This window comes from Macrotis lagotis, chromosome 2 (assembly GCF_037893015.1).
Source record: "Macrotis lagotis isolate mMagLag1 chromosome 2, bilby.v1.9.chrom.fasta, whole genome shotgun sequence".
Taxonomy (NCBI): Eukaryota; Metazoa; Chordata; class Mammalia; order Peramelemorphia; family Peramelidae; genus Macrotis; species Macrotis lagotis.
In genome coordinates this window covers 317,973,018-317,990,552 of record NC_133659.1, presented here as the reverse complement: position 1 = coordinate 317,990,552, position 17,535 = coordinate 317,973,018, and the positions used below count along the sequence as shown (strand labels likewise).

Below are 17,535 nucleotides of genomic sequence, written 5' to 3'. Positions count from 1 at the left end.
AAGGATCCCAGACCTAGAACTAGAAGGATTTTTTTTTTACCATTTAGTTTAACTCTCTCAGTTTTCCAATATGGAAACTGAGGTCCAGGGAAGAAATGACAGACTCATAGAATTAGAGTTGAAAGGGACGTAGAGACCATTTAATCCACTTCTTCACTTCTGTAGATCAGAAATTGCATCACGGAGAGGTGGAAGAATTTAGCCAAGGTAATCTGTAGTAATAGCAAAGCAGAGATCTGAACTCAGGTTCTCCATCTAGTCTAACTCCCTCATTTCACCAATGTGGAAACTGAGGTTCAGGGAAATTAAATGACTTAGACTCATAGAATTTGAGCTGAAAGGGATTTTGAGACAGTTTAGTCTACTTCTCCTTCTTTAATAGATTAGAAACTCAATCATAGAGAGGTGGAATAACTTAGCCAGGGTTAAAGAGGCAGTAATAACAATGTGAAGATCTGATTTCAGGTCCTCCATCTACTCTAACTCTCATTTTACCAATGTGAAAACTGAGGTTTAGGGAAGTTAATTGACTTAGACTCATAGAATTAGGGCTGAAAGGACTAGTCTACTTCTTTTATAGATCAGAAAATGCATTACAGAGAGGTAGAGCAACTTAGCCAAGAGTGGAGAGCTGAACCAGGTCCTCTGCCTTCAGATCTAACCCCCTATCCATTATCTATTGCTAACTCTTCTGAGAAGTGAGTCAGTCACTGATTCAAGTTAACATGCTCTTTGATCGATCGGTTTGGGAGGTTTAAAAAGGTAAAAAACACCTAGCTTAACTGGAGACATCAAAGGTTCTAGGGGTTAGGGACAAATTGAGTCAATATGAATTTATTAGGTATCTCTGGTGTGCCAGAAAAGGAAAATTGGTCTTTGTCTTCAGAACTTATGGACTCTTTGGTTCTTATCCTTTGTTATCAAAGAAGACCAAAATGATATAGATGAGTTACAGTGTGTCTGACCGGTTGATCCAACCCATATGAGCTCAGAGTGTTCTACCACAGGTTGGGAGCAAATTGTCCATGTGAATACCGGGGTAGGTTCTCTAAATTTACTCATCTCATGTTTCTTTTGAATTGTTTCTATTCTATCTTGCTCATAGAGCTCAGTTTCCTCTCTGATGAGGGCTCACCATGCTGGGAGGTCCTGTACCAGGATCCGTGTCTCTGTCTTATAGTCTATATGGAAAAGAATGGAAATGAAAAAGAAAACATACAAATGGCTATATATTTGGTACAGAGAATAATCTGGGTATAAGGAAGGCATTAGTTTTAAATGGGGTAGGGGGGCTTGAAAAAGCTTCTTGTAGAAGGGGAGATTTTAGCAAAGACTTGTACAAGAAGGGAAAAAACACCGGAATAGCCATTGAGCCTCTTTCTAGATCCAAGACTGATGGCTCCAAGCTAGGGTGGCTCATTCTCTTCCTCTTCACACCAGAGGTCGGGTTAACATCTTCAGTCTTAGATGACTTTCCAAAGTGGCTCCCAAGGGAGCCATGACAAACAAAACCTCTGAAGGACATCCAAGAGTACTTACTATATATAACAACTTCTATGTCCCTGGCTCAATTATTCTACCTCTCTGTGATGCAGTTTCTGATCTATAAAAGGAAGAGAAGGGGGACTAAATGGTTCATTTCAGCCCCAAACTCCATATCAGTTCTAAATATTAAGCACTGGGGATGTGACAGCAAAAAAAAATATGATCCTGCCTTTAGAATTCAAGAGAGACTTCTTGGAGAAGTTTCAAAGGAGGCCATGGATAGCAGAATATAGATGGGGAGGCACTGCAGATCTGGAGGGCAACAAGTTGGAGAGGAGCTGCCACCCTGTGTGAAGAAGCTTCAAGAATTGTAGATTGCATCTTTGTCGATCATAAAAGGGGAAAATTTAAGATATCTAGAAATGTATAAAGGAGCACGTCAGGAAGGACTTCAAACAGATGAAAGGATAACAGTAGGACTGTCAGTCAGGGAGACTTTGGTATGATGGTCTTCAGCCCATGGCAAGCAGACAGGAGTCCAGGATGAATTCCTGGGTCCATTCTTCTTCTAGGAAGCACGGGTAGCTAGAGGGTCAGATATGCTTGCTCCTGTCTGAGGTCATGTCAGCTCCAGAAGCAAAATATATCAGGAATTCTAAAAGCAAAGAACGGAGCCTCCTCACTTGGTTTAACATGACGATGGGAGCAAGGAGACACCAATTCACTTAGAAAACTGAAGGGCGGGGAGGGTAGAAGAAGGAAGAAGTATTTATTAAATTCCTGTTATGTGTCAAGGACTTATGTGATTTTTCACATATTAACTTATGCTGTCCTCACAACAACACTCCAAGGTATGTATTGTTATTATACCAACTTACTGCTGAGGAAACTGAGGCAGCCAGTTGCTCAGATTATGTAACTAAAAAGTGAGACTGGGATATATACTGACTTTGTGGCTGGCTTATTTGCTAGGAATAATTCCCTCAGCACTTAGAACCCAAGAGCTAAAAGCTTGCTAGAATTGGAGAAATTTCCTGGGATCAAATCTTGCCTTAGGCACTAATCCTCCAGGTGATAGTGCAAATCACCTTACCGCTCTTAGGTCCCCTCCAGCTTGGATTTTCTTGAACTCAAAATCCTAAACTAAATAGTCTTTACCTGGGATCTGCAGACCCCAAGTTTGGTATACTTGGGTATTAAAAATTTAGTATTTTATTATCCAATTATGAATATAGTAGTATTAGTTATGGTCATTAATAGAAATCAGAGATATTTTCATATCACAGCATAGTTGTAGATATCTTGAAATCACTACTTAACAATTACTGTGGTTATTTGATCTTTTACTAAATTGCACAGTCCCAACCTTCTTCTCTAAAAACTATTTAATTATAGTCTTCTGAATCTGGTATATTTTCTTTTATTCATTCAAATGCAGTATTCTGAAAAGCATCTGTAGACTTCACCAGACTGACAAAGGAATCTGTGACCCAATAATGATTGAGTACCTCTTCCTGAATTACTGTTCTTAAAGGGTCTGGGAATAAAGAGGGAGGGGAGAAGCATCTAAATCTAGGTTTATTTGAGCTGAATCTTTCACTTTGTTATTTAGTCAAAGATACCCAATTGGTTATCTCTGGTTTCTTAATAACTGTTGAAGAAATCTTTCTTAAGGAATCAAATAGGGTCCATTTTTAGAATATCTTTCAGGGCTTGTTCTTTCTGGCTAAATCTCATTAGTAGGATGATGATGGAATTAAAATGCTAATTCTAAATTTGAGATGAAAATGATTGACACTGGCACATCAGCGGGCTTCTCTAGGGATCCCCTCCTCTTTCCTCGAGCTGCCCCAGACCACAGACTAGCTTTCCATCAATTAATGAATTCCATGAATACAAACTGAGAACTTTCTACTTTCTAAGCCTCACTAGGGCTGGTATTAGAGATAATGAAGATAGGGTCCCTGCCTTGTAGAAGCTTACCATCCAACAGGGGAGATCAGGCAGGTGCACAAAAAGCTGTCCCAGCTGACTTGATTCTTTAAAGGATTTTTGTTTTCTCAGTCTAGATAATCCCCCTATCAATGGAAACAAAAACTCTTCTAATCCTGCTTATCCTGCGTCATTTTGGTACCATGCTTTCCAATGCAGCTTGGTGTTAGCATGGTAGATAGATAGAATGCCAGACCTGGAATCAGGAAGACTCCTCGTTCAGAGTTCAAATCTGGTCTTAGACACTTATCAAGTTGTGTGACCCTGGGCAAATGACTTCACCCTGTTTGTCTCAATTTCTTCACCTGTAAGAGAAGGAAATGGTAAATCCACTTCAGTATCTATGCCATTGGGAAGATGGAGAGTTGGACACAGCTGAAACAACCAAACAATAACAATGAAACCAACCTGGTCTTGTATCTCATCCCCTTTCCCCTCTCTATACTTTTACTGTTCCTCATTCCTGGAATGCTCTCCCTCCTTATTTCCACATTTTAGAAGCCCTGCTCTTTTTTTCAAACTGAGTTCAAATTTTTAATTACAGTAACAAATTACTGTGCACATTTATTCACAGTTTTTCCATTATTGGGTTTCACTGATTTTATTTATTTTGGGGTTCATTTGATGGGTGTCTTCAATGCTTCTTAATAGCACAAGAAGATTCCCTAATATCCATGTGCCACAACTGATTCATTTATTCTGTTTGATGGGTACCCACTTTTCTTTCCAGTTTTTTGCTGCCAGAGAAGGGTTTCTTTGAATGTTTTGGTACCTATGGGCCCCTTCTGTCTTTCCTTTTCTTGGGCTACTGGCTCTTGGCTTTCTTTAGGTTCCTACTGACCTTTGCTGCTGGGATCTATGAGTCTTTATAAGGGGAGCTCTGTGGGTCTGTAACAAGGGCATAGAAATAATTTTCCCATCACCACCAGGTTTACCCCACAGTTTCCTAAATCATTTAGGCTGATTGGGATTTGTTTCTTTGCTCATTCTTTCTCATTGTTTCATTTCATTCTTTACTGCATGGAGACGATGTGTTATAGTGGCGAGGACATTGGAATAGGAATAAGGAGACCGGATTCTAATTATTATTAACCATGTGATTTTCTTTATTCATGAACTTTTATCTCTTTTCTCACAAATATTTGAAAATTCATAATTTGGTAAAAATTCTGAGTCAGTTAAAAAAAAATCATAAAAATTTTGTCTTTTCTCATCAGAAAAATGAAAATAATCATGTTTACTTTAAATACAAATTGTGTATAGGACAGTGCAGGGAAAGTGATGGTAAATGACATACTCAAGGAGAGGACAGAGCTTGGTTTAGTAGAAAGATTTCTGGTTTTAGAGTCAAAAGACCAGGGTTCAAAGAAAGCTTCACTCTTACTTAGCTGTGTGATCCTAGATAAATTATTTGGCAACTAGGTGATGCCATAGGTCATAGACTCTTCTTTCTGAGTTCAAATCTGACCTTAGACAAGTACCAGCTGTGCGACCCTGGGCAAGTCACTTAACCTTATTTACCTTAATTTCCTCATGTGCAAAATGAGAGAGAGAAGGAAATGGTAAACAACTCCAAGCTCTTTTCTAAGAAAACTCCAAATGGGGGGGGGTCACAGAGAGTCACAACTAAACAACAACAAAAGATAAATCACTTAGACATTATTTGCCTTCATTTCCTGTGTAAAATTAACCTAGAATAATTGTTTTAAAAATTAAATAGGAGTAGAGGATAGAGTACTAGCTCTGGAGTCAGGAAGACTTGAGTTTACATCCAGCCTCAGACACTTAATAGTTACCTAGCCATGTGACCTTTGGCAATTCACTTAACTCCATTGCCTTGAAAACAACAAAAAAAAATTAAGTAGGTGGCAAAGTGGGTAGAGCACCAGCCCTGAAGTCAGGAGGATCTGAGTTCAAATCTGCTCAGATACATTTAATACTTCATTCTGTGACCTTGGGCAAGTCACTTAACCCTATTGCCTTGCCAAAATCAAAACCAAAACCAAAAAATTAAATGGGACACTTTATGTAAAATGCTTTGCAAATTTTAAAGTATTAAATAGATGTTAATTTATTATTACTATTATTATTACTGCTATTATTATTGTTGTTGTTTGGAGTCAGAGGACTTGGGTTTAAATATCACGCCTGACATTTACTGTGACTTCTTGTAAATGCATCTATCTCTGCTTCCCTGTTTTTTCATCTGTAAACTAAAAAAAGATAGAACTCAAAAGGACACTTCTAGCTCTAAATCTATGACCACATCACACTAAGTCTCATAATCCCAGTAGATTTTAATTTATTCATCCAAATAATGGGCAATCTGGACTAGGTCATCTTTAAGGTCTTTTTTCTGTCTACATACTTGTACCCTGTGATTTACTACTTGTATGATTAAGAAAAAAAGTCAAAATGATCATGTAATGATAGTGAGGGATGACACCATATGGCCAACTTAAATGCTGAAGCAGCCCCCACGCAATATTATAAAAACCCTAAGGAAATCTCTAGTGCATTACAAATGTGAGTCATTACCCTAAGCATGACTAAGATGGATTTCATTTACTAATAGAAGAGTAAGTTAATTGAAGCAATTTAATTGATATTAAGATATCAACATAGCATTGCTTTATTGTCAAAAATTGACATAATGTGAATTTAATTGCAGAGGCCTTCATCCACAATAAATCTGTCTCCAGGGGAGTTGGAAGAAGATGATGATGATGATGCAAACACTTGTGGTCCTTCAGGGCTGTGGGAGGCATTAACTCCTTGTAACGGGTGCCGCAACCTTGGGTTTCCCATGCTGATGCAGGTACTTCTTTTGTTTGGTTTTCAAGAGGTCATGTCAAGGGGAAAAAAGAATTTGGTGTCCTGTGTATGTTTTAGAAAATTTTGTTTGTAAATGATCACTATAATCTGTTTCCATTGGCCATTCCTGTTGGGTCGGTAAGATGGGTCACTTGCCCATCTTGGTGCTAGTGATGGTTATGGAGAGGTTGGGGGTGGAGAAGTTTGACTTGAATAAATGAGTTTTAGAGGAGGGTCCTGCCAGTGTTCCAATTTCATAATTTTGGGTCATGATTTTGAGAGTAAGGTGAAAGTGTGGTCATTGGTGTAAGGTTATATAATTTTTTTGAAGATACACAAAATTGGTTTAAAAGAGGGACTTTTGCCCATGAAAAAGTAAGCTTCTCGAGGGCAAGGGCCATCTCACTCTAATATTTATATTCTCAGAACCTAGCACATTTGGTAGATAGGTACCTTTCCATCTGTTCTGTAGCTGAACATTGTTTTGTAAATTATCTTCAACTTAGCAAACACATGTATTTGCCTCAATAAATATTTTTCCATTCATTTGTTTTTTTCATTCAGCTGACAAATATTTGATGATTGACAATGCCATAAAAAGTCTGAATCAATAGGAAAATTATCTCATTTTTTGATCACAGAAGCTGTAGGGCATGGCTTCTTAACTGGAAGACTATGACTCTGATTTTAATAATATTATGATAATTGTACTTTAATTTATTTCCCTTGTAATTTTTTGTATTTTATTTTACATTTTTAAAACCAAGATTTTTTTTTCAAAGAAAATTCTGGATGAGAGACCCATTATAAAATTTGTACATTAATAATGCACAGTGAACAATGAGCAACTTAGTGTCTCTCCATGTAAACGGCCTGTGTACAAATCCTTCCTCTGATGCTTATTAGCTCATTGACCTTGGACAAGTCACTTAACTTCTTTGGGCTTCATTTTCCTCATTTGTAAAGTGAAAGAATTCAACTCACTGATCTCAGATGTCTCTTCTAATGAACTCTATGATACTGGCTCTGTCCTTTACTGGTTAATGTTTGTCTTTTTTCCTCTTATATGCTGTGAATCTCTTTGTCTTTAAACTCTCCATCTTCCTTCAGTTCTCTCATTGTGGAATTTGCCCCCCCCCATTCTCTTTTTCTCCTTCTGTCTCTCCTCTTTGCTCTAACTATAATCGAACTCTCAATATTCTTTCTCTCTTGGTAGTGACAGATATGTCTAACCCGGCTTCAGTGATTTCCTGTGTGTTCATGACTCTAAACTCTTTCACTAGACTTTATCTCCTCTCCTCAGCTCTGGAACTCACACTTCTATAGACTCTTACACCAGAATCACTGGCACTCAGATTTAACATTTTTCAAATAGACATCACTTTTCCTTCTGACTCTATTTTCCTTAACTTTTCCATTGTTGCTGTGAATAGCCACATTCTTCTAGTTCCTACATGATAGAAACATAGACCTTAATGTGGGCTTCCGTGTTGTTCATAGGGTCATAGATTTAGAGCTACCTCGTGGGCCATTAAGTCTGACCCTTTTATTTTACAGAAGAGGGGACTGAAGTGCAAAGTCAAAGAAACTTGGCCATGGTAACAGGGACAGAGATTTAGAGCTGCAAGCGTCTACTTTACACCTCATCCAACCCCCTCATTTTACAGAGACCCAGAGGAGAGTGACCCACAAATTAGATGGCAGAGAGTTGGGATTTCATCTCGGCTCACTTGATTTTTCATTCCAGTATTATTTTTCATTTCTACATGTTGTTATTCTATGTCAAAATCTTAGTCATTCATGATTCTTCCATTTTCTTTCTCTCTTGCCATATAATCATTTGCCAAATCGTGTCAAACCATTTGCTTCTTTACAGCATTTCTTTTGTTGTTGTCTGTCATGTCTGAAACCCTGTAACCCAACTTGGACTTTTCATGCCCAAGATACTAGAATGTTTTTCATTTCCCTCTTTAATTCATTTGATAAATGAGGAAACTGAGGCCTACAGTATAAAATGACTCTCACAAGGGTGCATAGCTATGAAGTGTCTGAGGCCAGATTTGAATTTAGTAAAGGAAGACTTTCTGACTCAAGGCCTGGTGCACTAACCATCGTGCAACCTAGTTACCTGCCCTTCAGCATTTCTGCTTATTGACATGAGTCTTAGGATCATAAATCTAGATACGGTAAATACCTTAGAGCTTATTTGATTTAATCCCTCATTTTTTTATTTTAAAAATCATTTTTAAAAAATACAAAGTTTTGAAGCATAAAAAGTATATTTAAAAATTATTTGTCCTCAAATTACATGTAAACAATTTTTAAAACATTCATTGTTAAGTTTTGAATTCAAATTCTAACCTTTCCTCCCTCTTTCCCTCACTCCCCCTTGTCCCAGTTTTCCCACATTCCCTCCAACATTGACCATTTTCCTTTTCTGTCATTTTAGCCAATCCAATGGGGTGAAGTGATACTTCAGAGCTGTTTTAATTTGCATTTCCCTAATCAATAGTTATTTAGAGAATTTTTTTCATGTGACTATAGACAGATTTGATTTCTTTGTCTGAAAACTGCTTCTTCATATCCTTTGATCATTTATCAACTGGTGAATGGCTTGTATTCTTGTAAATTTGACTCTGCTCTCTATATATTTGAGAAATATGGCTTTTAATAGTGAAACTTGCTGTAAAATCTGCCCCCTCAGGGTTCTGCTTTCCTTTTAATTTTTGTTGTTTTGGATTTGTTTGTGCAAAAGCTTTTAAATGTAATAAATTAAAATTTGACATTTTACATTTCACAATACCATTCATATCTTGTTTGTTCCTAAGTCCTTCTCTTCTCCATTTACCTTACAGGTAAACTATTCCATTCTCTCCTAATTTGCTTTATGCTTATATCATGTACTCATTTTGACCTTTTCTTGGAATACTGTGTAAGATGTGATCTATACTAAGTTTCTGCTATATTGTTTTTCAGTTTTCTCCGCAGTTCTTATCAAATAATGAGTTTTTGTCCTCAAAGTGAGGATCTTTGGATTTATTAAATACTATATCATTCTGGTTATTTACTATATCATTTTATATACCTAGATATTCCATTGATCCATCATTTTATTTCTTAATCAATACCAGATTATCTCCTGAGATCTGGTGCGGCTAATCCATCTTCCTTCACATTTTTTTCATTGATTACCTTGATAGTCTTGACCTTTTGTTCTTCCAGATGAATTATGCTATCTTTTCTAGCTCTATAAATTATTATTTTGGTAGTTTGATTGATAAGTAGTTTAATTGAGGTAGAATCATCATTTTTATTATTAGTGACTTGCTCTTCCCAAGAATAATTAATATTTTTGTTTAGACTATCTGTGTAAGAAGTGTTTTGTAATTGTGTTCATATAGTTTCAGGGTTTATGTTGGCAATATTTTCACATACCTTATATAACTGAGGAGAGGATTTTATGTAAAACTGTTGGATGACAACACCCACATTTTACAGAAGAAAAAACTGGCATTCAGGAAGAGAGGTTGTAACTTGCTCAAAGCCATATAATAAGTATCAGAACTGAGATTTGAGACTATATCTTCTGATTCCAAATATTTTGCCTTTTCCATTCTACTCTCCTTCCTCTTTTAGGCTGTTTTACTTTGAGCTGAGACATGGCAATAATTGTGTGGCAGATTATGTTATAGGTCCACTGAATCAAAGCAATGCCAAACTGTTGGGGCTTAAAGAAATAGTTTTATCTAAATTTTAACTTCCTGCCATTTTACCCTAGTTGAAGCTTTTAAGGAATCCATTCTTATCATAACATACTGAAAAGGAAAGGTAAAAGAAAAAGAAGAGAAAAGAGAAAGGAAAAAAGAAAAGGAAACCTATCACAGGAGCATTTATCTGGGGTTCTGAGGAATGGAACCTTGTGCCAGAAAGATGGGCTAGATCAATTAATCAGTGCTTCAATAAGTCTTTATTAAATACCAGTTTGCAAGATTTATTTGTGTTCTGAGGATACAAAGGGAAAAAAAATGGCAGTCACCCTTTACTTCCCTTCCATTCTATTATATATATATATATATATATATATATATATATATATATATATATATATATATATATAGTTTTTGCAAGGCAATGGGGTTAAATGGCTTGCCCAAGGTCACACAGCTAGGTAATTATTAAGTGTCTGAGGCCAGATTTGAATTCAGGTACTCCTGAATCCAGGACTGGTGCTCTAGCCACTGCGCCACCTAGCCGCCCCTATAATAGATATTTTTTTAATTTTAGAAAAGTTTTATTTATTTTCAGTTTTACAATTGTCCCCCCAATCTTGCTTCCCTCCCACCATCCCCCACAGAAGGCAGTTTGTTAGTTTTCACATCATTCCCATAGTATGCATTGTTCTAAGTTGAATGTGAGGAGAGAGAAATAATATTTTAAAATTCATGGGAAGATACTCCTCTGAGGAGGACACAATGTGACCTCATCCCAATTCTATTATTAATTGGTTTTGTGGGTTTGATTGGGTCAGTTATTTCTTCCTTGGTTTCAGTTTGCTCCACCATAAATTTAGGGTGCTGAATTGGAAGATTCCTAAGGCTCCTTCCAGTTCTGAAGCTCTATGATCCTATATTTAAAACATTTTTATTACCTTGTTCTTAAAATTTATTTGAGCTTTTTGTATTCTGGCTTCCTAGAAAAACTTCTTTTGCTTTAATTATTAAAATGGGATCAAGGGACAGGCTGAGTAATGAGAATACTTTGAATTTGGTGACTGTGTATAAATCAAACTGTTGTGTCAGGTGTACATGGTGACAAAATTATTGAACTTTGCACAGTTTGTTTGTAGGCACTTAACAATTTAGATTTTCAGGTGCCTTGAGAGAATACAAACTTTTGTTTCCAATGAAGATCTCAGCACATTTGTTGTACAGTAAAATGGGGAAGGCAGAGAGCCAGGAAGGCTTACATTGTCCTGTCTAAGATGCTTGGAAGCTCTGTGACTTAAGGCACCATTTCACCTAACTAAACTTCAGTTTCCCCACCTGGAAAACTGAAGTAATAACTTCACTTACCTCTTAAGTTTGTTATTAATCTTGAGTTATTGAATGAATATGAATGAAGCATTTTGTAGACCTCACAGTACAATGGCTTTGTTCCTGAAATTTTCTAACATCTGTAAGCTTTCTGTAAAAAAAAAAGTTCATTCAGTCATTCAGCAAATACATTGGTATCTATTAAGTCCCAAGTGCTGAAGAGCAAAAAAAGAAAGACAAAAGACAGTCCTTGCCCTGAATAACCTTACAATCAAATAAGGAGATAACATGAAAAACAAATATATGGAAAGGAAGCTATATATTGCAAAAACAAGTAATAAGTAACAGACAGCACTGGAATGAAAAGAAACTAGGGGTGGCTTCCTTTAGGAGATATTTCATTTGATATTTTCAAAACTCCAGGGAGGTGAGTAGACAGAACAGAGGAGGCAGGGGTGTTTCAGGTGTGAGATTCAGCCAGAGAAAATCTTTAAGGGAATGGATAGAGTGTTGGATTTGGGAGTAGAAGGACTTGGACTGTAATCACATTCCAGGCACTTACGTGCTCGGTGATTCTATGTATGACTTTTAATATCTATCAGCCTCAGTTTCCTTTTCTGTAAAATAGAGAAAATAGAACTCATTTCCCAGAAGTATATGAGCTCAAGTATATAAAACATTTGAACTATAAAGCAGGCACTAAATGTCATTATTCTTTAGTAGTAGGATTTATCGCTATTTGAAAACAGTTTCTGATTCTGGTTGGGAATGTATTTCCCATATTTTAGGAGGAAATGCTTTAAATTCAATAAATTGAAGTCAGCAAAATGACTTCAAAATTTATTAAATGAAAGTTGTGAGCAAGACTTTGTGTTGGCAGTGAAGATAGAAAGAATTGAAACAGAAATAGATACTGTTCCCTAGGACCTTAAAAGTCAATTTATTTTCCCCCAGTCCCATGATTTCATCACTATTCATAACTCCATCCTGAAGAAACTCCCTCTATCAATGCAGTTAAGTCGCTGTATCTGTACCTTTTTGTCTTAGATTTATCTTAAACATTGATGGAGGAGCTGACATCTTCAGGTTTATTCATTTAGTATGTATCAGCAGTGGGACTTGAAACCAAGTCTTCAAGTGACATTGAAATACTTTGTCATTTATATGAGATGGTGATGGAGAAGGAAGGACATCAAATTAGAACACATGGGAGTCAGATTAATAGATCATAGAATGTCAGAGAAGGTAGAGATCTTAGACAAAAGTAACTCATTGCTCCTCATTTTATGGAGGAGACTGAAATTCAGAGAGGTTACTAGGATCATGGATGTAGAAGTAAAAGGGATCTTTAGGGTTTCCTAATCTAATCCAATGTCCCCATTTACAACTAAGGAAACTGAACCTTGGAGAAGTTCAGTACTTTGCCCATCATTCTAGAACTCTTAAGAATACTAAAATTGGGGTGGCTAGGTGGTGCAGTGGATAAAGCACTGGCCCTGGAGTCAGGAGTACCTAAGTTCAAATCTGGCCTCAGACTCTTAATAATTGCCTAGCTGTGTGGCCTTGGGCAAGCCACTTAACCCCATTGCCTTGCAAAAAAACTAAAAAAATACTAAAATCATTGTTCTAGATGAGAAAGGGAACTTAGATGTCATTTTAATCCTGCTAACCTTTTACTGAAAAATAGTGATTCAAAGAGGCTGAGTAAATTCCCCCACAGATCTAGTAAGAATCACAGGATCAAGTAAATAAGGGTTTTGGAAAGAAAGGTACATTAATGCATTGTTGGTGGAGCTGGGAACTTGTTTAACTATTTATGGAAAGAAATTTGAATTTATATAAAAATGGCTATTATTTCAGCATCTTTTGAGCCAGAGATTTCACTGCTAGGCTTAGACAGCCCCTCCAGAGAAATTAGTGGTTTTAAAAAGTCCCATATATAATAAAATATAGCATTGATTTTTGTGAAAGCACAGATTTAGAAACAAAGGAGTTGTTTGGAACTGTTCAAACAAATTGCAATTCAATGATACAATGGAATATTACTATGCTATAAGAAATTATGAATATGATTAATTTAAAAAAACATAGGAAGATTTGAACTGATATTAACTGATACAAAGTAAAGTAAGGAGAGTCATAAAAACAATATATATGGTCAATTGTTATAAAACTTATGTACTACTGAGAATATATATATATATATATATATATATATCTATTCCCATTCAATTCTCTCCACATGTCTACCAAATCTGGCATCTTTGACATTCTAACAATCTATTTGACTTCTTTCTTCTTTTTTGGTTATATTTATCTAGTTCTGAGAGGGGAGTATTGAAATCCCCCACTAATGTAGTTTTGCTATCTATTTTCACCTTTTCTCAAAAACTTGGGACAGTGCATCCTCCACCCTGGAAGCAGAGTCCCACTTTAACAAAGAATTAAAATCAAACCATAGGCTGGGGAAATGAACAAATAACAGAAATCAAAAATCTGACCATAGAGAATTACTTTGGTCCTATGGAGAATGAAAATACATGCTCAAAACATAACAAAGTCAAAACCTCTAAGAAAATTGTAAATTGATTTCAGACTATGGAAGAGCTAAAAAAATACTTTGAAAATCAAATAAGGGAGGTAGAAGAAAAATTGGGAAGAGAAATGAGAGCAATGCAGGAAAATCAAGAAAACCAATTCAGCAGCTTAGTGAAGAAGATGCAAAAAACTTGAAAAAAATAAAAAAGTTAAAAATCAGTTTGGGTCAAATGGAAAAAAGCAATCCAAAAGGCTGCTAAGGAAAAGAAAGCCTTAAAAAGCAGAACTGGCCAGATGGAAAAGGAGATAAGAAAACTCTCTGAAGAAAACAACTCCTTTAAATGTAGGATAGAGCAAAGGGAAACAGATGACTTTGTGGGAAATCAAGAAACAATAAAATAAAACCAAAAGAATGAAAAACTAGATGTGTGAAATATCTCATTGGAAAAAAAAACTGACCTGGAAAACCAACCAGGAGAGATTATTTAAAAATTATTGGACTACCTTAAAGTGAGTATTCTGACTCTAATTTCAGGGAAGACTCTTTCTAGTAAAGCTTACTTCTGGCTGTTCTTGAATCCAGGGCTTCCAAATATCATTATCATGCTACCTTTTTATTAATTAGATATGTGACTTTGGACAAAGTTCACCTCATCTTTGAGCTTCAGTTTTCTATGGGGTAATTGGGGGTTGGAGGAATTCATCTTTTGTCTTTGAAAACCATAAAGGATAATGAATATCTTATGATCTGGGATCCATCCATCTCTTTTTCTTTTCTCTTTTTTCTTTCTTTTCTCTTTTATATATTCTTTCTTTTTTATCTCTTTCTCTTTCTTTCTCTCTCTTTCCCTCTTTCTTTTTCTTTCCTCCCATTCTTCCCTACCTTTCTCTTTACCTCCTTCTATCTTTCTTCCCTCCCTCCTTCTTCCCTTCCTTCCATCTATCCAGCCAGCCAGCCAGCTGGTACAATATGGGAGAGCATAGGATGAAAAAAGAAAAAAAAAGGGAGAATAATTTTGCTACTTATACTGCAGCCACCTTTCTGGAATTAAATAATGAGATCTCAGGGGTGTCGTCCAACTCTAAAATTCTTTGACACTTCACAATTCATAAGTACTTATATTTGAGCTCAAAAATACCATTCAGAGTTTTGAGCCTATTGGTATATATTATTTATTTTTTATTTTTGGTTTCTGAGTCATAGTGGAAGAGATTTTTACTTGGAGGGAAGGGAAATACTTGATGGGAAAGGTAGGGAAATAATTTTCCAGAGTATAAAAGAAGACATTTAATAAGTGCTTAATGGATATGAAGCATTGTGCTGAAAGCTGGAATTATAATTAGAAAAGCAAACAGTCTCTGCAGCTAGGTTGAATAGTGGTAGGAGACTAAGACTTGGAGTCATGTTCCGAGTTCAAATTCTACCTTAGATAAATATTAGCTGTGTGATTCTGAGCAAGTCCTTTATTTCTCTCAGCCTCAGTTTCCTCTTCTATAAATAAGGATAATCATAACTTTACCAAGTTATTCTGAGAACTAAAGGAGATAATGCATAAAAACCCCACAGCTTAGAGTAACATATCAGTTATTATTATTGATATTTTTACAATTATTTCAGAAATCTCACTTTCTAATAAGGGAGACAACACAGAGTATACTAAAACCTTTATTTTTGTGTTATCTTCTGTTGCTTAAAATGGCATTATGATTTTTGGGATATGCAAAGGATATACAAAAGAGGGAGAAAGGAAACGTACTCTATAAATATTATCTCATTTGATTCTCAGAATAATCCTGTGAAGTAGATTTTCCCCATTTTACTAAAGAAGAAGCTGAAGAATAGAGATAGTGGGTGAGTTGCCCAGGGTCCAACAGCTTAAGGATGGATCTAAACTGATTTCATGATTCCAGATACAGTCTTCTATTCACCTTGTCTTCTAATTGCTAAAAATCTAGCTGAAATGACTCTCCCAAAGTATTTTTGAAATTAAGAGGTTGTTCTATTTTATTTTATTTCATTTTTTTTTTTTAGGTTTTTGCAAGGCAGATGGGGTTAAGTGGCTTGCCCAAGGCCACATGCTAGGTAATTATTAAGCGTCTGAGACCGGATTTGAACCCAGGTACTCCTGACTTCAGGGCCGGTGCTTTATCCACTGCGCCACCTAGTCGCCCCCCTATTTTAAATAATCACTTAACCAGTGAAATTTAATCTGCTGATGAAGTTGGAAAGAATACAGAAACTGGATGATAGACTAGGGATCCCAAAACAAATGGTTTGACCAAATCTCAACAGGCTAAATTTAATAAGAATACCTGTAAAATATAACACTTGGGTTTCAAGGCGTTTCACAAGCTTGAGATACAGAAAGACATGGACATGGAATTGTTCTGAAAAAGATCTGGGAATTTTAGTGGACCACCAGCTGAATATGAGTTAGTGCTATGATAGGCAGTCAAAAAAACTTTGTGCAATCTTTTTTCTTTAATCTTATTATTTTTTTTAAATTACATGCAAAGGTAATTTCCAACATTCATCCCTTTATAAGTTTATGAGTTCCACATTTTTCTAGCACCCTCCCCCTCCCTGCCCCCACTTCCCGTGGCAGTGGACAATCTGGTATAAGTTGTATAATATCCTTCCATCAGGATTTTAATATATTTCTATATTAGTTATATTGTTAAAGAAGAATTAAAATTAAGGGGGTGGAGAACCAACCTCATACAATCTTGAGTTATATTGAAATATATAGTTTTTTGGCTTAAATAATAGGCATAGCCTTCATTATCATATGCCTAGGAAGATCATGTCTCAAGTATTTTATTATATTCTGGACACCCTGTTTTAGAAAGGACATTGATAAGCTAGGCTGAATCTAGGCCATCTAAGACCATCGTAAAGGGTCTTGAGTTTATACTTTCACAGTATTTTTTGAAGTAAATGGCAATGCTTAGATTGGAGAAGAAAGGCATAGGGAGAACAAATTGGTATTTTCAATTGTTTAAAAGCTTTTTTTGTGAAAAAAAAAGTACTGAGTTTTCTCTCTTAGGCTTGAAGGGGAAGCTGTTTAATGGGTGAAAATGCCAAAGAGATAAATTTAATTAGGAAAATGGAAGGCTGCTGTTCCATTATTCCAAGGAAGGATGGACTGCCTTAAGAAATTGTAGATTGCTCCTCAGAAATTCTCAGAGCTTGGATGATTGACCACTGGTTTATGTGATTGTAATTCTTTTCGTTTTCTTCCATATAGTTGGGCTATATGGTCATTGTGGGTTTAAAACTTAGAAATATCACTTTTCTTTTTTAGACAGTTCAATTGGCCTGGATTCTTATCACTTAGGTTTAACTTTTTGCAATAAAATTTTTATTAATAACTTTTATTTGTAGGATACCTTAAACTTTTCAATTTGTCATTTTGCCATTTCTATTGTAGAGTAATGCAAAACAATTGTAAGAAAAAGATTATTTGGCAAAAATAGCATCCATAAAAATCTGATGTTCTATAGTTTTCCACTCTCAAATTATCCCAGATCTAGAAGTAAGAGAGAAGGCGGGAGGAAGAAGTCTCTTTACATTTCCAGCTCAGTGGTTATAATTTGATAGCATTCATCATCATCATAATGATAATTAACATTTTTGTATCACTTTCTGTGTACCAAGACACTGAACAAACAA

The 17,535-nt window shown here is 35.9% G+C and overlaps 1 protein-coding gene across 1 annotated transcript in view; it reads left to right on the top strand.

Moving 5' to 3' along the window:
• ANKS1B (ankyrin repeat and sterile alpha motif domain containing 1B) overlaps positions 1 to 17,535 on the top strand; it is a 1,440,110-nt gene that overhangs the window by 297,558 nt on the left and 1,125,017 nt on the right. The window contains exon 9 of the mRNA XM_074226655.1: positions 6,149 to 6,295. Coding sequence (XP_074082756.1) covers positions 6,149 to 6,295 — 147 coding nt within the window. The remainder of the gene's footprint in view (positions 1 to 6,148; positions 6,296 to 17,535) is intronic.